At 37.4% G+C, this 23,353-nt stretch overlaps 1 protein-coding gene across 21 annotated transcripts in view; it reads left to right on the forward strand.

The window, feature by feature from the left end:
* KMT2C (lysine methyltransferase 2C) overlaps positions 1-23,353 on the forward strand; it is a 197,699-nt gene that overhangs the window by 93,018 nt on the left and 81,328 nt on the right. For 20 of the 21 annotated variants that reach the window (XM_080610019.1, XM_080610008.1, XM_080610016.1 and 17 more), the window contains 7 exons: positions 12,888-13,050; positions 13,760-13,931; positions 15,766-15,880; positions 16,706-16,878; positions 17,669-17,829; positions 20,346-20,459; positions 22,172-22,905. In XM_080610019.1, coding sequence (XP_080466145.1) covers positions 12,888-13,050; positions 13,760-13,931; positions 15,766-15,880; positions 16,706-16,878; positions 17,669-17,829; positions 20,346-20,459; positions 22,172-22,905 — 1,632 coding nt within the window. The remainder of the gene's footprint in view (positions 1-12,887; positions 13,051-13,759; positions 13,932-15,765; positions 15,881-16,705; positions 16,879-17,668; positions 17,830-20,345; positions 20,460-22,171; positions 22,906-23,353) is intronic. The other variant, XM_080610014.1, reaches the window with a different exon arrangement.

Genomic DNA, 23,353 nt, shown 5'->3' on the forward strand with positions numbered 1-23,353 from the left:
TGCAAAATCAAACCATTAGCAAAATGTAGTTTTGAACTCCCTAAAGATTTTGTTACTGACTTCCATTAGTGTAAGTTCTGCCTCAGAGTTGCAGATTGAGCATAAATATTGCAGACATCAGGATGAATCAGTGCCATTAATGCAGGTGTCCTTGAGTGTTTTTTAATAACATGGAACAAAACACGTGTGAGAGAGATATGAATTTTCACAAATGTGGACCAATGGCCTATCATGTATGAGCGCATAACACTCCGAGATAAATGCAGACATAACTTGCATGAAAGCCATTTTTTCTAGTGATCTATGCTACTACTGATAGTCATCTCTTTATGTGGGAAAATTAATATTGTATATTTTCATTTGTATAATTGTCGTCCTCATTCTACAGGACTGACCTGGGTGGTTGACAGTGGAGAGTCTGCTGCCACTAATGAACTTGCGGGTGTTCCATGAATTATAGTCATGATTAATATTAATGAACAGAACCCTTTTGAATAATACTAATCGCAGAACTGATGAAGTGGCATGTTCGCAAATCAGCACTGCCCATAAGCTTTTTTGTTGGTGTGTTTTTTCTTCAGTATTACTACTGTATTCATTCAAGGAAGCCATGTTCTTCTTCAGTACAGTGGGAAAGGAAAGTAGCTGTTAGGAAATAAATAAATAAATACTTGCTTCCTGGAGCATCTCACATTGATAAAACAACTTGATACACTGTAAATGTATTGCAGTGATACGGTCTCACTTCAGATACCATTAGAATTCATGTATTCAATCTGTAAGCTAGCCAGATTTTTATGAAGCTGCAGGTATTTCCACATCTAGCCTTCTCACTTCCGAGTTTTAATTCATAAAGTAATATTTCCTTAGTTTTAAACAGTTTTCTTCCACTCTGCTTCTGTGTGAAATTGCCTTGCAGAAACCTGGGAAGAGTAGCAGATTCTGCAGAGTAAATCTTGAATCTGGATCTAAATAAACTGCTGACAAATAACCCAAGCAAGTACTGGTATTTTTTTTTCTTTTCAGTCACTGCAGGTTGTTATGGCAGTATTAGGTATTGTTTGTAGGGTATTTCCCGGGAGATGAGTTGACAAATCATAAACCTTTGAAAGCAAATAGAGACTTTTAGAGAAATAATCCAAGAAGACAGTTCAGTTGCTATCATCATTCTTTGGGCTTTTTGAGGAAAATGCTCATTTTCCAAAATGTAAATGTATTTGAGATGTTGGATAGGTAAGAGCTTCAGGTTTTCCAGATGTCATACCAGATGAGATGGGGTTTTTTTAATGAGAGTAACTTGAAATAGATGGTGAATTGTTGGGAAGATTGTTAGCATTACACATCCATCACATCACACTGTGCCTTGGGCATCTCCAGAATGTTTGCTTTCTGTCAGATGTAAAATATTGTGATGGATAAATCCCCCAGTAAAGGTCAGGCCTGGCAGCAATGTTCACTCATCTGAGAAACTAAAAGGTCAGAATACTCAAGATTCTGGTAAGACTGGAAGCTGAGCATCACAGTAACATATGGTTGTACTTCCACTCTTAATTTTATGTGAACCTGTTGTGTTTGATACTTCTGGAAGTTTGTTTCAGTAGGAAAGTGCACTGTTACAGTCTTAGACAACAGTTCACTTTTTTTCAGCCTTCAGCTGAACTTCTTTAATTGAAATAAATCCATTTTGTGGTAAACCATCTCTTGCCTTATGGGTGTTTTTTAGTAAAGTATTCCTCCTAGTACTGTGACAGCATTGTTATCTTAACACTACCACAGAATTAAGATGATCATCTGATGCTCAGATTTCCATGCCATCAGATAAAATTGGTTTTAGAAAACAGTGATTGTTTAAACCATCTGAACAATCTTTCTAATGCTACTGGGTTGCTCACATGAATTAGCTGAGCCGCCTGTTTCTGAAGAGTTTCTTTCTAGGTGATTATGATTATTAAGCCTAGGAACCACAGCGAAGTTGTCTTGCCACTGTGTTAGGATTTGTAATCTCACTGTGGATTTACAGCCTGATCTGTGTGGAGTAGCAGGAAAATGTGCTGTCCAGAGCATACTGCAGAACCAAAACATGAGGCTCAATCTCAGACTGGCTTCTGCTTTTTCTTCAGGCCCATGTCTTTTTTGTTGATCCAGATTATTTCCCCTTCACTAGTTCTGATTGTTATTTCAGTGCGGTTTTACTATTGATAAAGGAATAGAATTTCCCCATATTACTGTAAACATCATGAGAAAAAGCTTGCAGGAAATTATTCTAGTCCTAGTTTAGCTGTAACCAAATAAGAATAAATATAGCAAAACCTCCTTGGCCTGTCATTAGAACAAGCATTATGAAGAAATAGGACTGTGCTTTATTTAACTGTATGCCATATATGAAACAGAAGTGTCAGGTAATTGTACCTTACTCCTTGAAGAGTCTAAGAAGCCTGTTACACATAATAACATTAAAACCCACAGAACCTTGTAGTGGTGAAAAAGAATTCTAGTCTGAATGAGACCAGGTGGGAATTGGTACTGGAGGAGAAGTAAGTATGTACATTTACGAAGGGAGTCTATGACGCATAAAGCGTAACGTTATTTTCTGGCAGTTTTTTTCCTTCGATGGCACTAGTATCTCTATAATTAAGAGCAATGGAAGTATTTAGAGGAAAACTGTATACTGTTATAAACCATTCTTTTTTTAATTGAACAGCTGTAATTTCTACCAGTGGAGCAAACTATATTATAAAAAAATGATTATTAGTTTAAAATGCAAAGTTAAATGAATGCAAAATTAACAAACAGATGGCGAAGAATTATTGTGTTTTATTTTACTCCTGGGTAAAAGGGCTCATGCGTGATTGTAAAAATGTCATCACACTTCGTAAACCTGAAAGCAAACAGAATTTGCAGTTGTGCACATCTGTTTTGGGACACTGCTAAAGGGTTAGAAGAATCAATGTTGTTTTCAAATAAGGGTATTCATCAAAAGGATATCATTTACTTAACAGTTATGGCTTCTGCTAAGCATCAGACTTAATGTTCTGTGGAATTCATTACAAAATTTGGCAGCTTTTTTCTTCACAAGCTACTGAGGCAGCCTGCTGCAAAATGAACTGAACAGCCTCGTTGTCATCCTCCCCTCCTCAAACCCCAGAAAACAGCTGAATTACCTGATAAATGTTTGACCAGCAACTTCAGGGCTGTGAATTCTGGGTCAGGATGTTGCACTTCTTGATGCTTGCCAAAGGAGTGTCAATGATGAAATAGGATGGAAAGTCAAGGGGCTTATTTGTTTATTTCAGTAGTTAGTGAATGAAATTAAAAAAAAAAAAGGTTATGTAATATTTGAGGATACCATTTTTTGGGAGGAGGAATGGGAGAAATATGTGTGACTAATTTAGTCAAATTGAAAAAAAACCCTGAAAGCCCCAGCCAGATAAAACATGTGAAGCTTTTATTAGTAAAGAAATTATATTAATGTTTCAAGCTGGTAGTTTCAGAGTATGCCATCTAATTGCTTGCTTTGAGCTCAATTTACAAAAATTAGAGAACTGAAGATGTAGGATTTTGTTTACGATGACTCTGTGCCATTTGGAGAGTGTAATTTAGGAACAGCCAAGGAAATAGGAATTATGAACAACAAGGTACTGATTGCAGTCAGTGGGGAAGGAATACTAAGGAGGTGCTCACTAATGAGGAAGGTATTAAGGACAGGAAATTCTTGTATTTTTTTATGTCTGTGCATAATCCAGAGTTCCCTGTCACCTCATCCTACTATGACCTTGTAAATTAGTTGTATCGAGTATATATAGTGACTTTTGCTGACATGAACTTTCTGTTAAACAGAGTTAATACATCTACAAAATCCTCTTTAAAACGCACATTATTAAGACCATAAAATCAAACACACAAAGTTAGGACAGGCCAGAAGACAGGTTGTCTGCACACAATTAATATCGTTTGCACACAATATCCTTTTGTGTAGCCCTGATTATGCAGTCTTTAGTTATGTGATCACATGCAGAATAGCTAGTGCCTAGCTCAGTCTATAGGATGGACATTGCTGTCTTAGTAAAAACCTCTTCAATATTACATTTTTTCATTGTTGTTCAATGTGTAGGTATGTAGACTATTCAAATGCTGCTGAAATGAAAGAATTATTCTTCTCCGCATGAGTTTTTCTGTGATGTTTCTGCTGTAATAAATATGTGAATGACTTGTCTATAAATTTTTCCGAACAGCAGATTTATATAGTCTTTATCTACATAGAATCATAGAATCATAGAATAAGTTAGGGTTGGAAAGGACCTTAAGATCATCTAGTTCCAACCCCCTCTGCCATGGGCAGGGACACCCCACACTAAACCATGTCACCCAAGGCCTCATCCAACCTGGCCTTGAACACCGCCAAGGATGGAGCATTCACAGCCTCCCTGGGCAACCCATTCCAGTGCCTCACCACCCTCTCAGTAAAGAATTTCTTCCTTATATCCAATCTAAACTTCCCCTGTTTAAGTTTGAACCCGTTACCCCTTGTCCTGTCACTACAGTCCCGGATGAAGAGTCCCTCCCCAGCATCCTTGTAGGCCCCCTTCAGATACATCTTAGGCTACATTTTTCCCAAGAGAAGCTGATTTTTTTTCTTTATTTCTTTTACTTTATCTTTCTTTTTTTAATTTAAAAATATCTAATATCTAACTTGGATGGCAAATTAGCAAGTTTAAAAAATACTCAGACTTACTTAAAAAAGTTGTGCAGATACAGCAGTTCTTTCTTCATTCTGTTGGAGTTGAGTGCACAATCTTTGCAGAAGTCAAGACTGTATTTTTTGGGGGGGAAGAAGGAGGGGAATGCAAGCTTTTAACAGTAACTTTTAGGACTAAAAAACTTAAAAACTTTGTTTACCCTGCTCAATATCATGAAGGAGCTCTATGAAAGAAGTGAAACTAGAACTTTTGCAGGTCATCATCAGCCCTTGAAGAGTCATCCCTGCCCTTCCTCAGCATCCCATCTCCATCCATGGTTTTTCCTCCCAGTCTCATCTGCTTACCCAGTGTAGTTAGTCCCTGTTGCCTTTTTGACCCATAGTTGTCCCTCTGCCTGTGTTCTGGGTACTCTCATTCCCCAGACGATTTAAGTGACAGTAGTATCAAGATCCTTAGGCACATCTGCTTTCCATTCCAGTGGTTTACTGTGCTTTGGCTTAGAGTATTTATTACAGACTTCCTCTTTCTAATCCTTGTCAGACTGAAGCAGTCTTTGCGGAAGGTATGCATAGTCCAGTCAGTGCTAGAAGTTGGAGAGGATCGGTCATGATCAATGAAAGTAAATTTTTCCATGATCATCCCCCCCCCCCCCCCCGATAAACTTTTGGAAGTGTTTTATATGAAAAATAAAAATAGTTTTCTCAAGTTTGGTCACATCTGCATAGATCTGCAGGGTAGGGGCAGAAGTTGCATCCCCCACACTAAAGTTTCTGCCAAATTGTACGTCCTGTGAGTGAGGCTGTTTTTTAAGATGAGCAAAATGTTTTTCTTACTGACTTTTCTCAGAAATGGCTGGAAAGTTTTGGCTAACTGTTGCAAAAGTATTGAAGAGAATTTAAGTATGTTTTTCATGAACTTTTAGCCCAACTTTTTATCATTCAGAAGCCTGACATGACTAGAACAGTATTCATCTGGAAATCTTTGCAAGCAGTATCCGTTCACAACCCTTCATTGATGGGTTTTGTTGATGCTGACTTTGGTGTGGACTTAACTGTGATACCAATAGAGCACTTTTGTCAACATATTCTAGGCTCAAGACTGTCTCATCTAAATTTAGACCTCCCTGTGGATGTGTCAACATGTGAGCTGTGTTTATATTCCAATTATAGGCAGTGGAGATCTGTCCAGTATTGTCAGTGGTGCCTGAAAATGGACACCCACTGTTTGGTCAGCTGAATTGTGATGAAGTAAATTCGATAAAATGCCTAAGTCTTCATTAAAGTGTAATGGGAACTTAAACACTTGGCTCATATAGACACAAAATTTAGATGTCCTCATCCCAAGCCTTGTGTTGTTTGGAAACACAATGTGTCTGTATCAGCAGTAAATTCTCCTTTCAGAGTTTCTGTTAAATGCCTTTGCAGATATAGTTATGCCAGCCTTGTGGTAGCTACAGAGGATCTGTAGCATAAACATGACCCTCAGAATGCTTAAGCTACTTCAGAGTCCTTCTATGTGATTTAGGAACGTAAGAAATTTGCTGAATTAAGCAGAAAGTTGACTTAATCCCAGTATCTTCCACAGTGACCAGTAACAGATACCTCGAGAAGATCATTAAACAACAAGCATGTAGCAGTGTTCCCCCCAATTATTTTTTTTCAAGTCTCCCACAATTGGTAGCTCAGCCTGTGCTCTGCCAACAAAAAAATTGTCTACACACATTTCTTGAACCTTCCAAGCATGAGTCAAATGGAACTGGCACAATAGATTGTTTTCCAAGCCTGCCAAAAGGCATCCTTAAACTAAAGCTGATGATTTCTGATCTTGCCTTGTTTGTCCTGAAGTTGCTGATGCTGAAGCCTAGTAATCACAGTTTAAATTACATTAAGCATTGACCTTCTCATTGTTGACCTGCTAATTAAACAACATTATTGTGTGTGCCTTTCTGTCATGGTGGATATTAGATGGGAATTAAGGGAATAGTTGGCTGTGGAAAAGCTTAGACTCACTCAAAACATTTACATTATCCTAAGTCTAGAAGGCAAGGAGGTGAATTTAAAAAGTGCTTTTCCTCATGGAAGTGTGAAAAAAAGCAGCAAAGACAGAGTCTGTGGAGGAAATTATATGCATATGATTATTCCACTAGCTTATATAATGATGAACACAACTTCAAGGCACACAGACCCCTCCTGTGGAGCTTCTGAAGAGACAGGGTTTGGGAACACTGCAGATTATAGAAGGAAGGATTTGTGCACTGTGAGGTTTACGTGTTTTCCTCTACCTTCTTGAGGTTTCAAATAAAAAATATTACCTTCATTAGCAAATTTCCTTCTTACAGGTAATTAACCTATCATAGTTATTACAAAAGTGTGAACGAATGCTTTATTGTCCCACTTCTTGGATACCTTGAAACCAAGACCATGTTTAGTGTAATTTTTGTAAAGATGAAAAAAGAAAGGAGGCAACTAGTAGGAAGGAGAAACAAAGGAGTGACTTGTACAGCCTGAAATCTCCACACTTCTGCTTTCTGCCTTGATGACATGTCTTGAGTCACTGATAGTGGCATTAGTTGTCACCACTTGTATCTTTTTACCTTTGTTCCTTACTTCTGTATGTAACTGGGCAGATCATGGACAGGTGGAGTATCTAGTCTAGAGTTCTGCATTAGAAGGCAGTCTTTCAGAGTCATACATTGAGCTTGGCCAAATTGCATCTCTTCTGGTTGTTCATGTCTTTTCATATAGTCTTAGAAGCAAAAATTGATAGTTTATTTCTACAGTTGTAATATATTGTTTTCTAAGCTTACTTCAGAGAACTCAGAGCATGCAGTGGACACTGTGGTAAAGTTTTAATACATGCTGTCTGTGTTAAGAATGTTGTAGTTTTAAATTACAGTTATAAAAAATCTGAATTTTAATTTCTTCAAATGTCTTACATGTTAAAAATTGGGGAACAAATATAAATGCTCTCTGATTGACTTGCTTGCTACAAATTCAGGTAATTTCCACATTAGTGACATGATTAATACAAAATCCAAAAATTAAAAGGTAATTTCCAGCACTCCTGGAATTACATGCTATTTAGCACTTTTTCTAATCAGTAGTTCAATCAAAAGCCGTTAATTCTTTTTATGTTGCCATCTTACTATGTTGTGCTCTTAAACACTTTATGGTTCTGAGAACAGTATTTGACATTAGAGGAGCTAATGCTGATTAGTGTCTATAAGCAATATAAAGCTTTTTCTACATGAGGGAGTAATCAATGTAGATTATCAGAACTAGCAGAGAACATATTTCATTAATCACTGTTTATACTAAAATTTCTTTGCGGCCTTGTTAATGACAGGATGTCAAGGTCCACTTCTCTTTAGTTACAGGTTTCTATGATGGCAGTTTTCTGTAGCTAAACAGTCTGAAATATGTTCTTACAGGTAATACATTAAATTGTTTAACTAACAACAGATGGCTTGTGTGCGTTTTTGAGTACACTAGCATAAGATTAAAATTGCTTATTGTTATCGTAGGTTTTGTCAACTGACCTTTCTAAAGATAAATAAGTTCATAATCTGTGAAAGCCTTACTGCATGAATCAGCTCACATCTAAGTATTTATTCAAAGTCCATATTTTAGCCTTTCATGTGTGCCTTCTACAAGTTGTTAATTGCTGCTGAGACAGTAATACTATAAAATAATTCTACAGTCGGTAAAATAATGATAAAATGCAACCTCTCATTTGTTCTAAGTACTATCTGGATAAAATCTTACATTATCGCAAACACAGCTCTTCATTTGAGCTTGCACTGAGTTTTGGAGTACTTCGTAGAATGGTTTGGGTTGGAAAAAACCTTAAAAGATCATCCAGTTCCAAACCCCTGCCATGGGCAGGGACACCTTGCACTAGTCCAGGTTGCATCAAGCCCTATCCAGCCTGGCCTTGAACACTGCCAGGGATGGGGCAGCCACAGCTTCTCTGGGCAACCTGTGCCAGTGCCTCACCACCCTTATAGTGAAGAATTTTTTCCTAATATCTAATCTAAATCGACCCTCTGTCAATTTAAAGTAATTACCCTTTGTCCTATTCCTACATCCCCTTGTAAAAAAAAGTCCCTCTCCAGCTTTCTTGTCAGCCCCTTTAGCTATTGGAAGCTGCTCTAAATCTCCCCAGAGCCTTCTCTTCTCCAGGCTGAACAAGCCCAGCTCTTTCAGCCTGTAGGAGAGGTGCTCTAGCCCTCTGATGGTGGCCTCTGGACTCACTCCAACAGCTTCATATCCTTCTCGGGGGGGCCTCAGAGCTGAATGCAGTACTGCAGGGAGGATCTCACAAGAGTAGAGTAGAGGGGAGAATTCAGCTCCCTTGACTTGCTGGTCACATTTCTTTTGAAGCAGTGTGGGATACAGTTGGCTGCATCAAAAGCATGAAGCATCAGAAAGTTTGATGTAAAGTTTGAATACATATTTTGTGATTTTAATTTTTTTGTAAATTATGTAGGAAAGTTAGAAAGATGTAGACAGTAACCTATTTCTCTTGTCATCATTTCACAGTTTGTCCATCTGTTTCCATTAAAGCCAGTAGCATTTGTGACGTTCAGCTGAGTTTCCAAGCCACAGGCAGAACTGGCCTTTTTCTTCAGTTGATTTTGGTGCAGTTATGACATTAGCATGGCAGTACAAGTTTTTGTCTTCCTGGAAATTTTCTGTGTGGTTTCCGCTACTCTGTTTTATGGAGGATGTATTCCCATGCAGCTAGAAAAGAGAGGAGACGATTGTTCAGGTTTTCTTACTTTTTCTGTTGATTCACTTACATCTTCTTTCACTGTATTTATGTAACAACATCGTATTTGATTCAGCAAGATTAGTGAATAAAAGGAATTCTAAAATGAAATCTGAAAGACTGCATAGCTGTTTGCTTTTAAATTGAGATCCTTTTCTGTCTTTATGAAAAAAAGCCAAAAACACAGATGTAAAAGAAAAAGGTGAAAAGGACCAAGTAGGAGGAGGTGTGGACAGTTTTAAATGATTGAAATTACTGTAGTAAGAAGTAGCAGAAGTATGGATGGGATCGGAGCTTTCTTGCTATAAACAGATACACTTCCTGGAGAAAGCAGTTCATAACCAATGAAGGACTTTGAGTGGGAAAAGTCTGTTGACTCTCTTTAGTGACTTTTTTTATTGAATGTACTATGAATAAGTAATGAACTTTCTGTAGCTTTCTGACACCTTCTGAAGTTTTTTTTTCTGTAGAACAGGTCTATAAAATTATTTGATTCATGAACAAAACAGTGTTTGGCCTGCTTTGACAGCTTACCATTTTCCTATACCTACCCTTGGAATACTTGAATTCAGCTTCCACCCCCTTCACATAACGCCTTATTTTGTGCTCATGCTAATGAAATTGAAGAGTCTGTACTGTTTCTGTGTCTGTTACTGTCCTCATATGGTATGGTGAAGACGTGCATTTCATGGGCAATATGATTTATTCCTTCCTTCTACCTCCTACTGTCCTGATGCCATATTTTGGCAACAGAGTAGTAAAGTAATATTAGTTACTGAGTTTATTTAGCAGAGCTTTTTGGGGTTTTTTAATATGAATTAATATACTTTTGCTATTTACATCCTTTCTTTGTGAAGGTCAGTTAACTGTAAAGCTGTATACTTGTACTTCCGGGACCATAGCATGTGGCCTTGTTTCAGAGAAGCATTGGCTTCTGGAAAAGTACTGGAAAAGTAACTCCTCTCATCAACAGCTGTTACCAGAAAAAGTCCCTTAGGGCATTTGTTTCTTCAGACTGCTTTATCTCTCTTATAAATCCAGCAAATGTTGATATTCTGTGCTTTTTATTTGTTTCAGATGATATATACCACATTGTTTTTAAAGTGTGTGTTTTACTTAGCTGCCAAATGCTTTTCATTGCCAGTGCAGTTTAGCAGATGGGTTTGAAGGGTTCAATTACGTGTAATTTGGGTTTCCATTTTTCTTCCAGCATCTTTACATGGTTTCTTAAATCAACATCAACATTTTTCAGGCTTTGCAGTAATCCTGTAGTTTGCTCATTTCTCATAATTTCATCATGTAGTCATATAGCATTTGGGAAAAGGTATATTATGATTTTACAATCGTTATGTACCAGTGTTGATTGATGGCTTTGGAAAACAGATGTGAGGTTTTAAAAAATGCAATTTATATTACTTTTTAATCCGTTATTCCCAGCTTTTAGTAAATGTTAATTCTCTGAGTGGTTGCAGGTCTTTCATAATTTTCTTTCCCAATTAGGTAATTATTAAGGATTAATCATAGGATCGAACAAAATCTCTGGTGAATACTTTCTTGAGGGACATGTTTTGGACCTCAGCTCCTCCCGAGTTCCCATATCCGTTGTTTCTGACTGAGTAATATCTTTGAGAAATGTGTGGTCTGTAAGAGCTGGGCCTCAGTTAGGATCTGGGCCATCTCAACAGGCTGTAGGAGTGTCAAGTACAACACAGTGCAGTGGACTGTGTGCTGTTTAATGTGTAGCTGCAGTTGCTGAAGTTGGAGGTTTGGGCTATGTTTTCACGATTTCACATCTAAGTTCAGGATTTACTTTCTACAGCATCGTGTTTACTAAATATAACATTTCCTAAAATGAGTTTCTTGCATGTCTTTGATTTTGTGGCCAGTTCTTAGATGTAATAATTTGCTAACATACTCATCTGCCTCAGAACTCCATGTTATTGTTTGCTTATCTTGTTCCCCTCTCATCTCTGCATTTGGACTGGTAAAGTAACAACCTACATGTTTTCCATATTGTTAGTATGTGTTAGAGACATGGGTAGGGGTGAGATGTCATGCAGATCTGAAGAATAAAGTGAGCATAGTAGCACAGAACCATGGCAGTAGCTATCCTTAGTGACCCACTTTAATTTCTGTGCCAAAGCATTTTGTCTGTTTGCATTGCAGTTATGTCTAGCATAAACTAGTATTTTTTCTTGTCCATGAGTTGTGGTGCAGGCAAATACTTTGCTGAAGATGTTAATTTCATTTGGTTTTGAGAATATCAATATAGCTGTTAACAGGCAGCTTCATGGTTTGTATTTTCGTATGGGCTGGTTTTGATATGTATGGACTTGTAGTAGCACTATTTCATGCCTAATTTCATGCCAGGCTTTGAAATGGAGAAGAATTATGGTAATAAATATTGTCTGTGTCCTAAGAATTAAGCAGATGCAGTATGCAAATCTTTGGTTTCTGTTCACATTTGGCTGTTACTTATCACGTGACCTAGTAATCAAACATGCCAGTGTTAGTATTACTTTTTTATTATGGAACAATGAGGGTCCTCAAGCTCAGTTGCTGTATGTTATGTATGCCTTCCTGTGAGCCACTGACCTGTTTTTACAGTGGTGTGCTCTAGCCTTAAAAAGTATTGTTGCCTTGGTGAAAAAGTGCAAAAACATGTTACAGTGCTTCAGGGACTGCAGTGAATCCAAGAAAGAAAAAAGACTGATTAACTGAATCAGAGAGGTGTGGGTGATATTTTACAAGCAAACTGATGGAATCTGTTCCCTCTTGACTAGAGAACTGGAGGGTTATTGGGCAGTTCTTTCTGAGAAATTACTTCTTAACCAAAGTGACTATGATCTCTAATAATAATCATGCTTATTTATGACTTCTCAAAGTTTGGTGGTGATATTTGGGTAGCCTTGAGAGGAGATATAAGAATAAAGTGCTAGATTATGTAATACATTATCATCCCAGAGAGAATTGTATAATGTCAGTAAGATTTTGAGTAAAACATGGTATTTCATTTGCATTTCTGATTACAGTGTCTGTGTTTTACAGTGCAACTCAGAGCTATGTGGTTTTTGGTTACAACCTATTGACAGGGTAGTGTGCTCTGCCTTTATTACTAAGTCTCCAGGCGTTGTTACTGAAGGCATAGCTCAAGTTACATAGAAGAAAAATGCTTGTCTGTGACAAGAAGATTCTTAGTCATCAGAGTGCATTTAGGGTGGGTTTCATTAGACATTGTAAGTTGGAAGGACGTGGGAGAGCCAGTGAAAGGCGCAGTCCACTAGTTTCCTTCTCCTCAGTATTCACTGCCTTCTACTGGCCGAGGTGTTTGTCTGTTAAATGAGTCTGAGGAACATACCTGGCTGTGAAAAACTACAAGAAAAAATAAGTTTTAAATGTTCTGTTATGTTTGTTTTTCAGCGATGTGCATATTGTAAGCACCTTGGAGCCACTATCAAATGCTGTGAAGAGAAATGTACCCAGATGTACCATTACCCCTGTGCTGCTGGAGCAGGCACATTTCAGGATTTCAGTAACTTGTCCCTCCTTTGTCCAGACCATATTGATCAGGCTCCCGAAAGATGTAAGTGCACAGTGTTCAAATGACACAATTAATACCGGGTTTCATGAAAACTGATTGCTTTGTGGTCGTATCAGCTTCAGAGTGCATTTGTTGAGACCTGTTTTCCCAGTTCATGTAACCAAGAATTCACTGATGTTCAGGTATAAGAAAGATCCAAGTTTGTATTTCTCTGTTTAAACACTAAGAGTGGTGCACAACAAAGTTAGCATTTTTCTTCTTTTTCTTTTAATAACAGATCATGGGAAGGGCTTCTCATAAGGCTTGTCTTCTGTCTGATTTTAGTTCAAATTGGTAGACTTGCTTTCTTGCCCAAATTCAAGTTAGAGCAAACATTATGCAATCACTTCAGCTAAAGAATAGGTTTAGCTCTGGTAGAAACTTTATTTTGTACTTGTTCCAAGGAAGAGTTGGTCCTAACGCTCCGAGTTTTATCTTATGGAGAACAAAACTACTTCTTCTGGTAAGACTTTATTAAGGTTTAACATTAATGTACTTTTGTTATGAGATTAGTTGAGTATATTGAAAAACCAAATTAAAGGACTTGTTATTAAATTATTATTATTGTTATATTAATGAAATTTGAATTTCATAAGAATGATCAAGTTTTGTATGCATGAGAACTGCTAATGAATTTCTTGGCTGCATTGGCTTCAGTGAATTGTTCATAATTTCGAATGAAATAGCAATTGAAAAAAATCTTTCTTTGTAGCAAAGGAAGAAGCAAATTGTGCCGTGTGCGACAGCCCTGGAGACCTCTTAGATCAGCTTTTTTGTACTACCTGTGGTCAGCACTACCATGGGATGTGCCTGGACATACAAGTTACACCTTTAAAAAGAGCAGGTTGGCAGTGTCCTGATTGCAAAGTGTGCCAGAACTGCAGGTAAGTGAGACTTACACGTCGTGGAGGAGGACAGTGTGAGATTTGTGTGCTGTCATTCTAAAATACTTGTTATATTAACCATTCTTTTTTCCAAAAGCATAGATGATTTGTCCAGATATATCTGTTATGATATCATATGAAGTAGTTGAACAAACCCTTGCGTTGGGAGCTTTGTTCTAGAAGAGCTGAGCTGGAACTCCTGTGCGTTATAACCAATAGCAGTTGCTATTATCTTGACAGATTCTGGAGAGCAGTAGAACCTTCTGACTTTTTCCTTCCTTCATACAGGGAGATCTTCCTCAATTTTACAACATGAACACATTAGCTTAATGTAATGCTTTTACAGTCTGAGAACCTTTGCTCTTACTTAGCAGATATTTAAGCTGTGCATATACTACATACTGGGTGTAGGTCCCCTGCATTAGGCCCTCTCCTATTTCGTAATATCTTTCAGAGGCAGTTAATGAGTCATTATGAAAACAAAAACATGGCTTAGTTGAACAAATCAAAAAAAGGTGGCATGAGTGGCCATGATTAAATTGTTAGCGGACAAATACTGAGAGAACAAAACAGAATTGTTGCGGTATTGTAAGGGTTCACTTGGAATACTGTGCTTTTACGCGTGTTCTCATATAACTTAATCTGATGGGCACTGCAGGGTTCTTTTGCTTGCTTCTTTTTGTTTTTTTTAAGAGGTCACTAGAAAAGAAGCATGAGTTTTGTTCAGCTTTAGTCAGATCAGCTGGGACAATATGAAGGGAAAAAGCCACTTCACTACTGCTTCGTGTACCTGATCAGACAGTGCTGTGCTGTTTTCCAAGCAGAATACTTGGTATTTGCTAACATTCATTCACCCACTTTAAAGAAGATTGTTCCCTGATCACATGCTGCTGATAGCAAATGCCAGCAAGGAAGTTACAATAGGGAAGCACATTCTACAAACATTAAACTGGGTAATTAAAGTATTTGCTAGCAAACCATCTCTCTTATGGAAAACTGGAAGAAAATGTGATATTTTCACACCTGTTGCTTCATGCAGTATGGCAATTTTATTCCAGTGTTGAAGAATAGCATTTTAAGCATATCTCCATGCAAAGAGAGAGCATTTACTGCTTTTTAAAATAATTGGGTCTCCCAGGTAATGAAGTAGTATCTAATATGTGTAATGTCATATATTGTGAAGTTTTTCAAGGCAAATCTTGTTGCATACTTATTTATTGAATTAATTTATTTAAACTAAGGCAGAATACAGTCCCTGTAGATATTACCAAACTATGCATCTCATTCTCTGCAAATTTATTTTATCAGTGAAATTTGTGGTGGAACTCTGTAATACAGGATTGTAGGAAAATTAAAATATCTTCTTTTAATGTTTGTTTTGCTCTTGCAGTCATTGTTTGACATTGTAGGAGCTCTGGTAGTCAGAGGTGATGGCTCGGTTTTTCTCTTTGAGAAAAATACAGTGAGACTCTAAGAACAAGCACAATTGCATGTTCTCTTCAGAAAGAAATAAAGTACATATTTCAGATTTGGAATTGAATTCAGTACAGAAAAGCTGTTAAATCTGCCTACACATGTGTAAATGAAAGTGAGATGATTTCTACGAGTCAGAATGGCTGCACAAGGCTCAGCACTTGTCAAAGTAAGCATAGTGGTCTTCATTCCTACTTAAATATGAATTTGAGGGCATGTTCTTTGGAGCTATTTGTAAATGACATTCATATGTTTTCATGTGCTCAGCTATGTGTCTTCCTGTTTAGGCTTTTTATTAAATATTTTTTTTGTTATGGCTTGGTTGAATGATTTTTTTTTAACCACTTGTTACTTTTCTTAGGCATTCTGGGGAAGACAACAAGATGCTGGTGTGCGATACATGTGACAAAGGCTACCATACTTTCTGTCTACAACCAGTTATGGACGCTGTACCAACAAATGGTTGGAAATGTAAAGTAAGTTGGAAAGGGGTTTCAGGATAATTCCTTGTCATTATAGGAGCCCAGATTTGTTACCCACATTATGCTGTTCTAGGTGTATGGCAGACTGCTGTTGCTGTGTAACATATTGTATTATTTGTGGAGGAATCCCACTTGTACGTAATCATGTAGCTCTACAGCTGCTCTGTGAAAGTAGCTGTCAGTGCAGTGGCTGAAGTTAGCCTATGCAGGACAGGAAATCAATCCCCAGAGGCGAAAAGAGAGGTGTAGAATCCAGGTGGAGTGGATAACCTTCACTTAATGACAGCTGCTCTCATGATCTAATGTAAATTAAAATGTAAACTAAAACCTGTGCAGTAGTATATGTAATCCTACTTGAAGGCTCTTATGTAACTACTTCTTGATTACTAGAATAGTGGTTCTGCTGCTCAGAGGTTCCTTTGCACTTGAAGAGGGCAGGATGAATTTGTTTTATCAGTAACTTTGTGAGTATGTGTAAGTAATAATAAAAAATCAGTTTCATCATAACAAGGGAAGTCCCCCATATATAAGGTGTATATAATTTCATAGTTTAAGACAGTCATAAGATGGATGAGATGAGAAGTAAACCTGTTTGTCTCATAAGAAATACTCTTTCGGGTCAGGGAGTAGTGAAAGGAAGCTGTTGTTGCTGTTTCACAGGCTCTTCATGCTCTTTTGTCAGATCCTGGATATTTTATTAGTGTTGTCAAGGACAGAAACTTTATTTAATTTAATTCAAACCAGGAAATTGTCAGTTAATGGCAGTTCTATCACATTGTCAAATACCATAATTAATAACTAAATTCTTGTGATCTCTAGAACTGTAGAGTATGTGCTGAGTGTGGCACACGAACAAGTTGTCAGTGGCACCATAATTGTTTGGTATGTGACAGTTGTTACCAACAGCAAGACAACTTATCTTGTCCTTTCTGTGAAAAACTGTGCCTCCAAGACTTCCAGAAAGATATGTTGCATTGTCACATGTGCAAAAGGTAAGCATCTTAATTTTTGCTTAGTTGTACTAAAATGCCTGACGCCCACGATGAGCTGTGTGACAGTGATGCATTTCTGTGAAGGGTGTAGACTGTGTTTGATGTACAGTGCTATAGTATTTTGTTGTGCAACATCTTTATCCTTCATCCCTAAATACTGTGAGCAATAGTAGGTAGTCTTATTTTAATCTTTGCAAATAAGTAGTACTTGGCAGTTGCCTGAGGCATTGTCCTGGGTATCAGCAGAGAAATAATGTAACAGAGAAATAATAACAGAGAAATAATGTGCTGCTGCTTCTTGCATTGAATGTGGTTTGTGAGTAAGCAGACTAGAAGAGTCACCATCCTAACTTTTCAAGACTTGTTTGCAGTAGTCTGTTTTCTAAAAGGAAATTCAAGTATGTGTTCTTGGCTTGATTTTTTGGTTTTGCTATGCCAGTAATAATAAGAAATAATATATTGGAAAGCTTTTAAAAATGTAGATTCTGTTTCATATTAAATGCTATTATATCTTGCTGTGCAGTGTCTTGATATTTCCATATATGTCATAGCGTCCAATAGGTTTTAGTGACAGTTTAGGTCTTCATGTATACATTTGTTCATTGCTTGATGTACTGACATGCCATGCTTATTTCTCTAAAATTTTCCATAATAAAGCATTGATTGACATTTCGTGTTTCCCATTGAAATGGAAAACAATGCTATTTTTTAATTGATTTTTACTAGGATACTTTTTATTTATTAAATATGATTTAGTAAAATCATAGTCACACTAAATTAATCTCCCCAGGTGGATTCACGTAGAATGTGACAGATCTCCAGGTGGTGAATTGGAGTCTCAGTTGAAAGATTACATCTGCACTCTTTGTAAACAAGGAGAAGGGGATCAGACTCAATCATGTGATGTAATGGACACTTCTGAACTCATTCCCGAACCTGACAGTATAGCAGGTAATCAAATATAATCTCTACATTTCCAAAATCCTGACATCAGATATCTGCATCTATCTCACTAAGTCTTTTGTGCACCATCCACTCATACTCTATTCTGTGGAGTTCATCCATTCTTTTATTTAGCAGCAGCTTCTTAACCAGTCCATGGGTGAGCTGTCTTCTCAGTATGCTTTCTGGCTTCAGGCTTTCTAGGAGGAACATGGGCAAGTAAGCACCTTAATGGTGGGTCTCAACTTTTCCAGCTCCAGCTTCCCACCCTGTAGCTGCAAACTTCCCTATTTTCTGTAGCTGTGATACAGTTCATAAATGTGTTCATTAGACAGCCTGTTTTATTTATTTGTGCCTAACTACCAGGCACAAACCAACTTCTGGTAGATGTTACTGGTGACATCCAGTTTTCCCATTTCCCTCTTGGTACTTGTCAGTCTCTTAGTGCCCATTCATCTTACTATGTCCAAGTAGGACACAGCAGTGGAAGCTGGACTGTCTTCAAGGGACAGTTATATTTAGCTAAAAAGTTTTTACTTAGGTGTCCTTTTTCAAAACAGTATATAATTAGTCATCTTATTTCTGGGACATTCTTGTCTATATAGACAAATCAGGCAAAAGATGGAAAGGGAAGTTGCAGAAAAGTGTAAACATTACTTAGTAACAGTAAGGAAGCACAGAGAGAACTTGGATCTCTTGATCTGAGTCTGGTGTGTCATCCACAAGACCTGTGTAATGAACTTGTAACCGAATGCCTTTGTGTATTCCATACCACATGCTCCGTTGGATAGCAGCTTATCTCATGCAGGCTGAATACCCTAAGAGAAGTACAGTTTTGGTTAAATTTTGAAGCAAGGTAAATCTAACAGATTTAAGGGCACTACCACTGCCATGTGTATTTTTGATACTTTAAACAACAACGCTTGTGCATTGATCTTTTGTTAAAAGAAATTGATAGCTCAGTTGCACTAAGTATCTCTGTTTTCCAAAGCCTGATAGTTTTTGCCTGGAAAGGAAAAGTGTTAGACTACAACAAAGCTCTAATTTTCGTGTGTTCAAGCTGGTGTTTTGTGTAAACAAGCCATTCTCTTTGATGTTATCCTGTACACCTAAATGCATACCTTTTGTGAGCAGTAAAGAAATGGTGAAAAAGATGATCCTGGAGGAAGGGCTGTTGACAGTAGGTAAATGTATGTAAATGAGCAGAAGAACTCTGTCAATGAGCATGAGCACCCTGTTAGAAAGAGTGGCAACTTCAGCCTTTGAAGATCACTTCCATTCTGAAAGGTTAGTAGAGGCTGTTGGACTCTCAGGCAGTGTATTTAGAACATTTTGGAAGATGTCCAAATCATATCCAAAACTTACACTGGAAGAAATTCCAGTCTTCTACTGAAAACCCTTTTGAATAAGTAACGAGTTTATTTGAAAGACTAAAGTTTTAAGTCATACTTTTGTTAGGATTTCTAGCTAGTAGAAGCATTGACAAGCGTTGACAAGCATATTCTTCTCCCCAGGGAAGAACAGGACTACTAGGAATAATCTGGAGCTATTACATCAGTACAGTCATGCAGTGTTTTATGCCCAGGAGAGCACTTTCGTACATGAAAATCAGATTTGGAGCTAATCTGAATTATAATTTCCTCAATGTTAAAATATCACTTTAAAGTTGGCAGAGTCTGAGAGCAGCTTTTTGGTGCTAAAAGTAGCATCACCTAATAGTTCCTAGGGTTTTGGACTTTAAAAATACTTTCCTGAACAGAAAACTACATTCATTGTTCTTTTTTGTGCTAACATCCATGGAAGATCAGTTCCTTTTGAGTTAATGCTTACTGTATGCTTTATTTTTTCTGCTCCTACTTTGTCTAGTGCGTTTTAATGACTTTCCTTAACTGAAGAAGCCTTTACACAAGGAAAAAAGTATTTCCTGTTACTGTGCTCTGTAACGATACTGTCAGCCAAAGAAGGTCTCCGTAGTGCCTTTTCCATGCAAATTCCTTTATTCAATAGGAGGAACTCACACATTAATGTAGCCTAGCTCTAAAGTGGTAAAATTCAGTTTTCATGTTGTTGAACAGTAGGTTGAAAATCAGTGTTCTAAGTGCTGAAAGTAGGTGGATCCTCATATCTATGCCATAAGTTATTGTAGTATTTGTGTAAAAATTTGAAGTTTTCATACTACAAGTTCTGTAGAATTTAGCAGACCTGAATTTAAATAAAAATATTGCTCAGGTAACGCAAAAGTGAATGACTTTGTGTCAATAAAATTTTCACAATTAGGCATATATAATTGCTTTACAGACATTTTTTCACTGTCTGAAAGGTATAAAATAGCTTCAGAGTCTGTGAGAAAAAGACAGTCTTTGTCTTCCTAACCCCCCCATTGACCTGATTTGTCCTAACTGCTATCGTATCATTAAATATCATTCTCTTTAGCCAAAATATCAAACAGTGACAGCAGCTACTGATTCCAAAGTAATAGAATAAATACCTCATAATTTTTTTAAACTTCTTTACTTCTCCTTAAGCTTGTACAAATGAAATGGAAGTGGAAAGTGGTGGAGAACATGTGACATTTCAGGAACAACCCATTACTGGTGATGGCCCTGATCAAGAATCAGCTATTGGATGTGTTGCAGATGGTAAGAAAGAGTTCAGTCTGAGAAAGTGCCAGCAGAGAACCTTTCAGAACCCTCTTTCCATTCAGTAAGATTCGTGGTACTTTATAAATTTAAGAGAAAAAAGTGCCTGGAAAACAGGAGGAGACAAATTGCATCGGTTGTAGTGTCTGAACTCTAAAACAGGAGTATTAACTTTTTTGTTGAAACATTTTATTGAAGGCAAAGATAGTCTCCAGAGTATTTGTATAGGAGAAAGCTGTTTTACTTTTTTTTGGTGGGACTGGCTTTCTCCAAAAGCTGGAAGTATAGCTAAATGTTTTGTACACTGGAGGTTTATAGTAAAAAAGGCTATTTATTGCTATCCAAATGCAGTCACTCACACTTTCTTTTCAAGTCTTTCTTGTTTGTAGCTGCAAATAACTGGATTGGATTAATTTCCCCATGTGTGTTTTGAGGCACACTGTCGAACTTCCCTCCAGTTTATATACTTTGAGGTTGTAAGTCCACAAGTATCTTTGGTTAAGGTTTTCTTCTCTTCTTTTTTTCCCTTTGTAAAGGAAAGATAATTTGTTTAATAAACAAATGGTACCCATCAAGACAGGGTGTGTTGCAGTAGCTGATCATTTGTGTTGTGGGACTAAATCTTATTAATCACACATGAAGTAACAGCCAAAGAAAAGAATACAAATAGAATGGTTTTTGGATCAAGTCCTCTTAATGTGTTAGTGATAGATACCAATGGCAAAGAACTTTCCAGTATGTTCCATCCACTCACGTCTGATGTTGGAGGATAGTTGCTGTAAGGGGAAACAAGAAACCTGAATTTCAATCCAAAGCAAAAAAAAAAAAAAAAAAAAATACCTTGCAACTGATAACTCTGTTATGCATCACATCCTGTGTTATAAAATCCATGATTTAAAACTATCTGTGAAGACACATTCATAATTAAATGCTAAGCTTTGAACTGTGGAGGCTGAGGAGGTTGTAGCAGTGTGAATTTTCTAAGAAGAGTGCAAGCGCTGTAGAAAGTAAGTGGCCTGTAAGAGAATCAGGGTCCATCAAAAGAAGATGTGAGAAGCCAAATTGAGAACGAAGAGGGTTCTTCTCCATGGAATGAGTATAAGACTCTGGAACTCCTTGATGAAGGAGGTTGTGCATGAAAGGTGCTTGATTTGGGTCAGAGGAAGTCTAGACAAATATTTTTGAAAGAAGTCCATGAGACATTAGTAAATTAAAAACCAGCATCAACTGTTTACATTTCCTGAAGTCTGAAAGAGTGCTAGGAGGAAAATGTTGGGTTTTTATTTGTACTTATCTTGTTCGTAGCTGTCTGCTTTTTAGAAGTGTTGGGACAGTTGCTTAAAATACATTAATTTATGCTAGCATACATCTTCAATATGCAGAAATTAAAAAGGAGAAGCTTTTTCTTTTGCCTACCTGGAAATGTGTGATTATATTCCTCAAAAATTAATCTTGGGTCTACTCTCTCATGATTTAGTCTGCTGTGTGTCCAGGGAAGAAAAATAATGAACTAAAAGCATAGGCTACTATAAACATAGGTACAAAGAAAGATATTTATGAAATGTATTTTAAACTACATATTAAATTGACTGAAGTAAAGTGATATGCATTTGGTGTACTTGACGTATACCAAGTATACTTGTTGACTGGTATACCCGTGTAAGGTTTTCTTTTTCGCACTGAGCCTTTAATGTGGTTGTACTTCGTTACAGGCATATCACCAGAAGAAAAGGCTGCACAACTGGAAACAGAAGACTCTGTTGAAATTAATTCAGCTGAAGTGGAAATGTCTTCTAAAAAGACACCAGCATCTGGTGACAGTCAGACTGAGAAAATGATGGAAGTGATGGAAGGTGTTCAAGCTGTAATACAGCGGGAGTTAGACAAACAAGTGGAAGAGACACAGCTGCCACAGGGTAGTGTGGAGGTGTCGGAAGTATCCACAGTAGACTCTCGGTCTCTGCCTTCAGTACCTGAGACCATGACTGTGATGCCAGAAATACAAGAGTCTGAAAATAAAGGAGATACTTGTATCCCTGTAGAACAACAACTGGAAATAATAAAAGTGCAGAAGGACATAGAAAAAGGAGAAATACATGAAAATTCTGACACACCAGCTCTTCTAGAAGTAGAAGCTACTTCAGCAAATGAAGGCATTGCAAATAAGTCACCAGTTGGAGACAAACCCATAAAATCGCCAGCTGAGACTTACCCCTCACTTCCCCCATCAGTTAATATAAACAAGACAAATGTGTCTTCCTCACCAGATGTTTCTTTAGACTTGCATTCTGCACGAGATGTACAGCACAGTCAGCCCCCAGCATTGCCTTCCACAGCTGGAAGTGCTCTCCCAACAACTTACATATCAGTTACTCCAAAAATTGGCATGGGAAAACCAGCCATCACCAAGCGCAAGTTTTCTCCCGGAAGACCCAGATCGAGACAGGTAAGCACGTGGAGTGTTTCATTATATATTTATGAAGCACATAGTTAAAATTTCAGTAATAATGCATTAAACTCACCTATTTTTTAGACCATAACATGCGTTTATTCTCAGAAGTGAGTGTGTAGTGTGTTTCTTCAAGGAAGTAATTTCATGTTAAGTAATTGAAAGGTCAGACATGATAAAGGTTCTCTCGTGAGATGTAAAGTTTCTTCTGGTTCATGCTTAGAGTGAAATAAAAGAAAGTTTGTTAGATTTTCTCATGCATATGCTACAAATGCAGATACTCATACGCTGTGCCTTTTAACTTACCTCTTAATAATTCTCATATATCCATTTATTTTGGCTAGTAGTTTCAGAGTCTGTTACAAAGTTCCCTAAACTGGCTTTATAGAAAAACCCACTACAACTCTGTTTCTGTTACACTGCGAGAAATTTTCTTGATTGGTAT

The sequence above is a fragment of the Psittacula echo genome (assembly GCF_963264785.1).
Source record: "Psittacula echo genome assembly, chromosome: 2".
NCBI lineage: Eukaryota > Metazoa > Chordata > Aves > Psittaciformes > Psittacidae > Psittacula > Psittacula echo.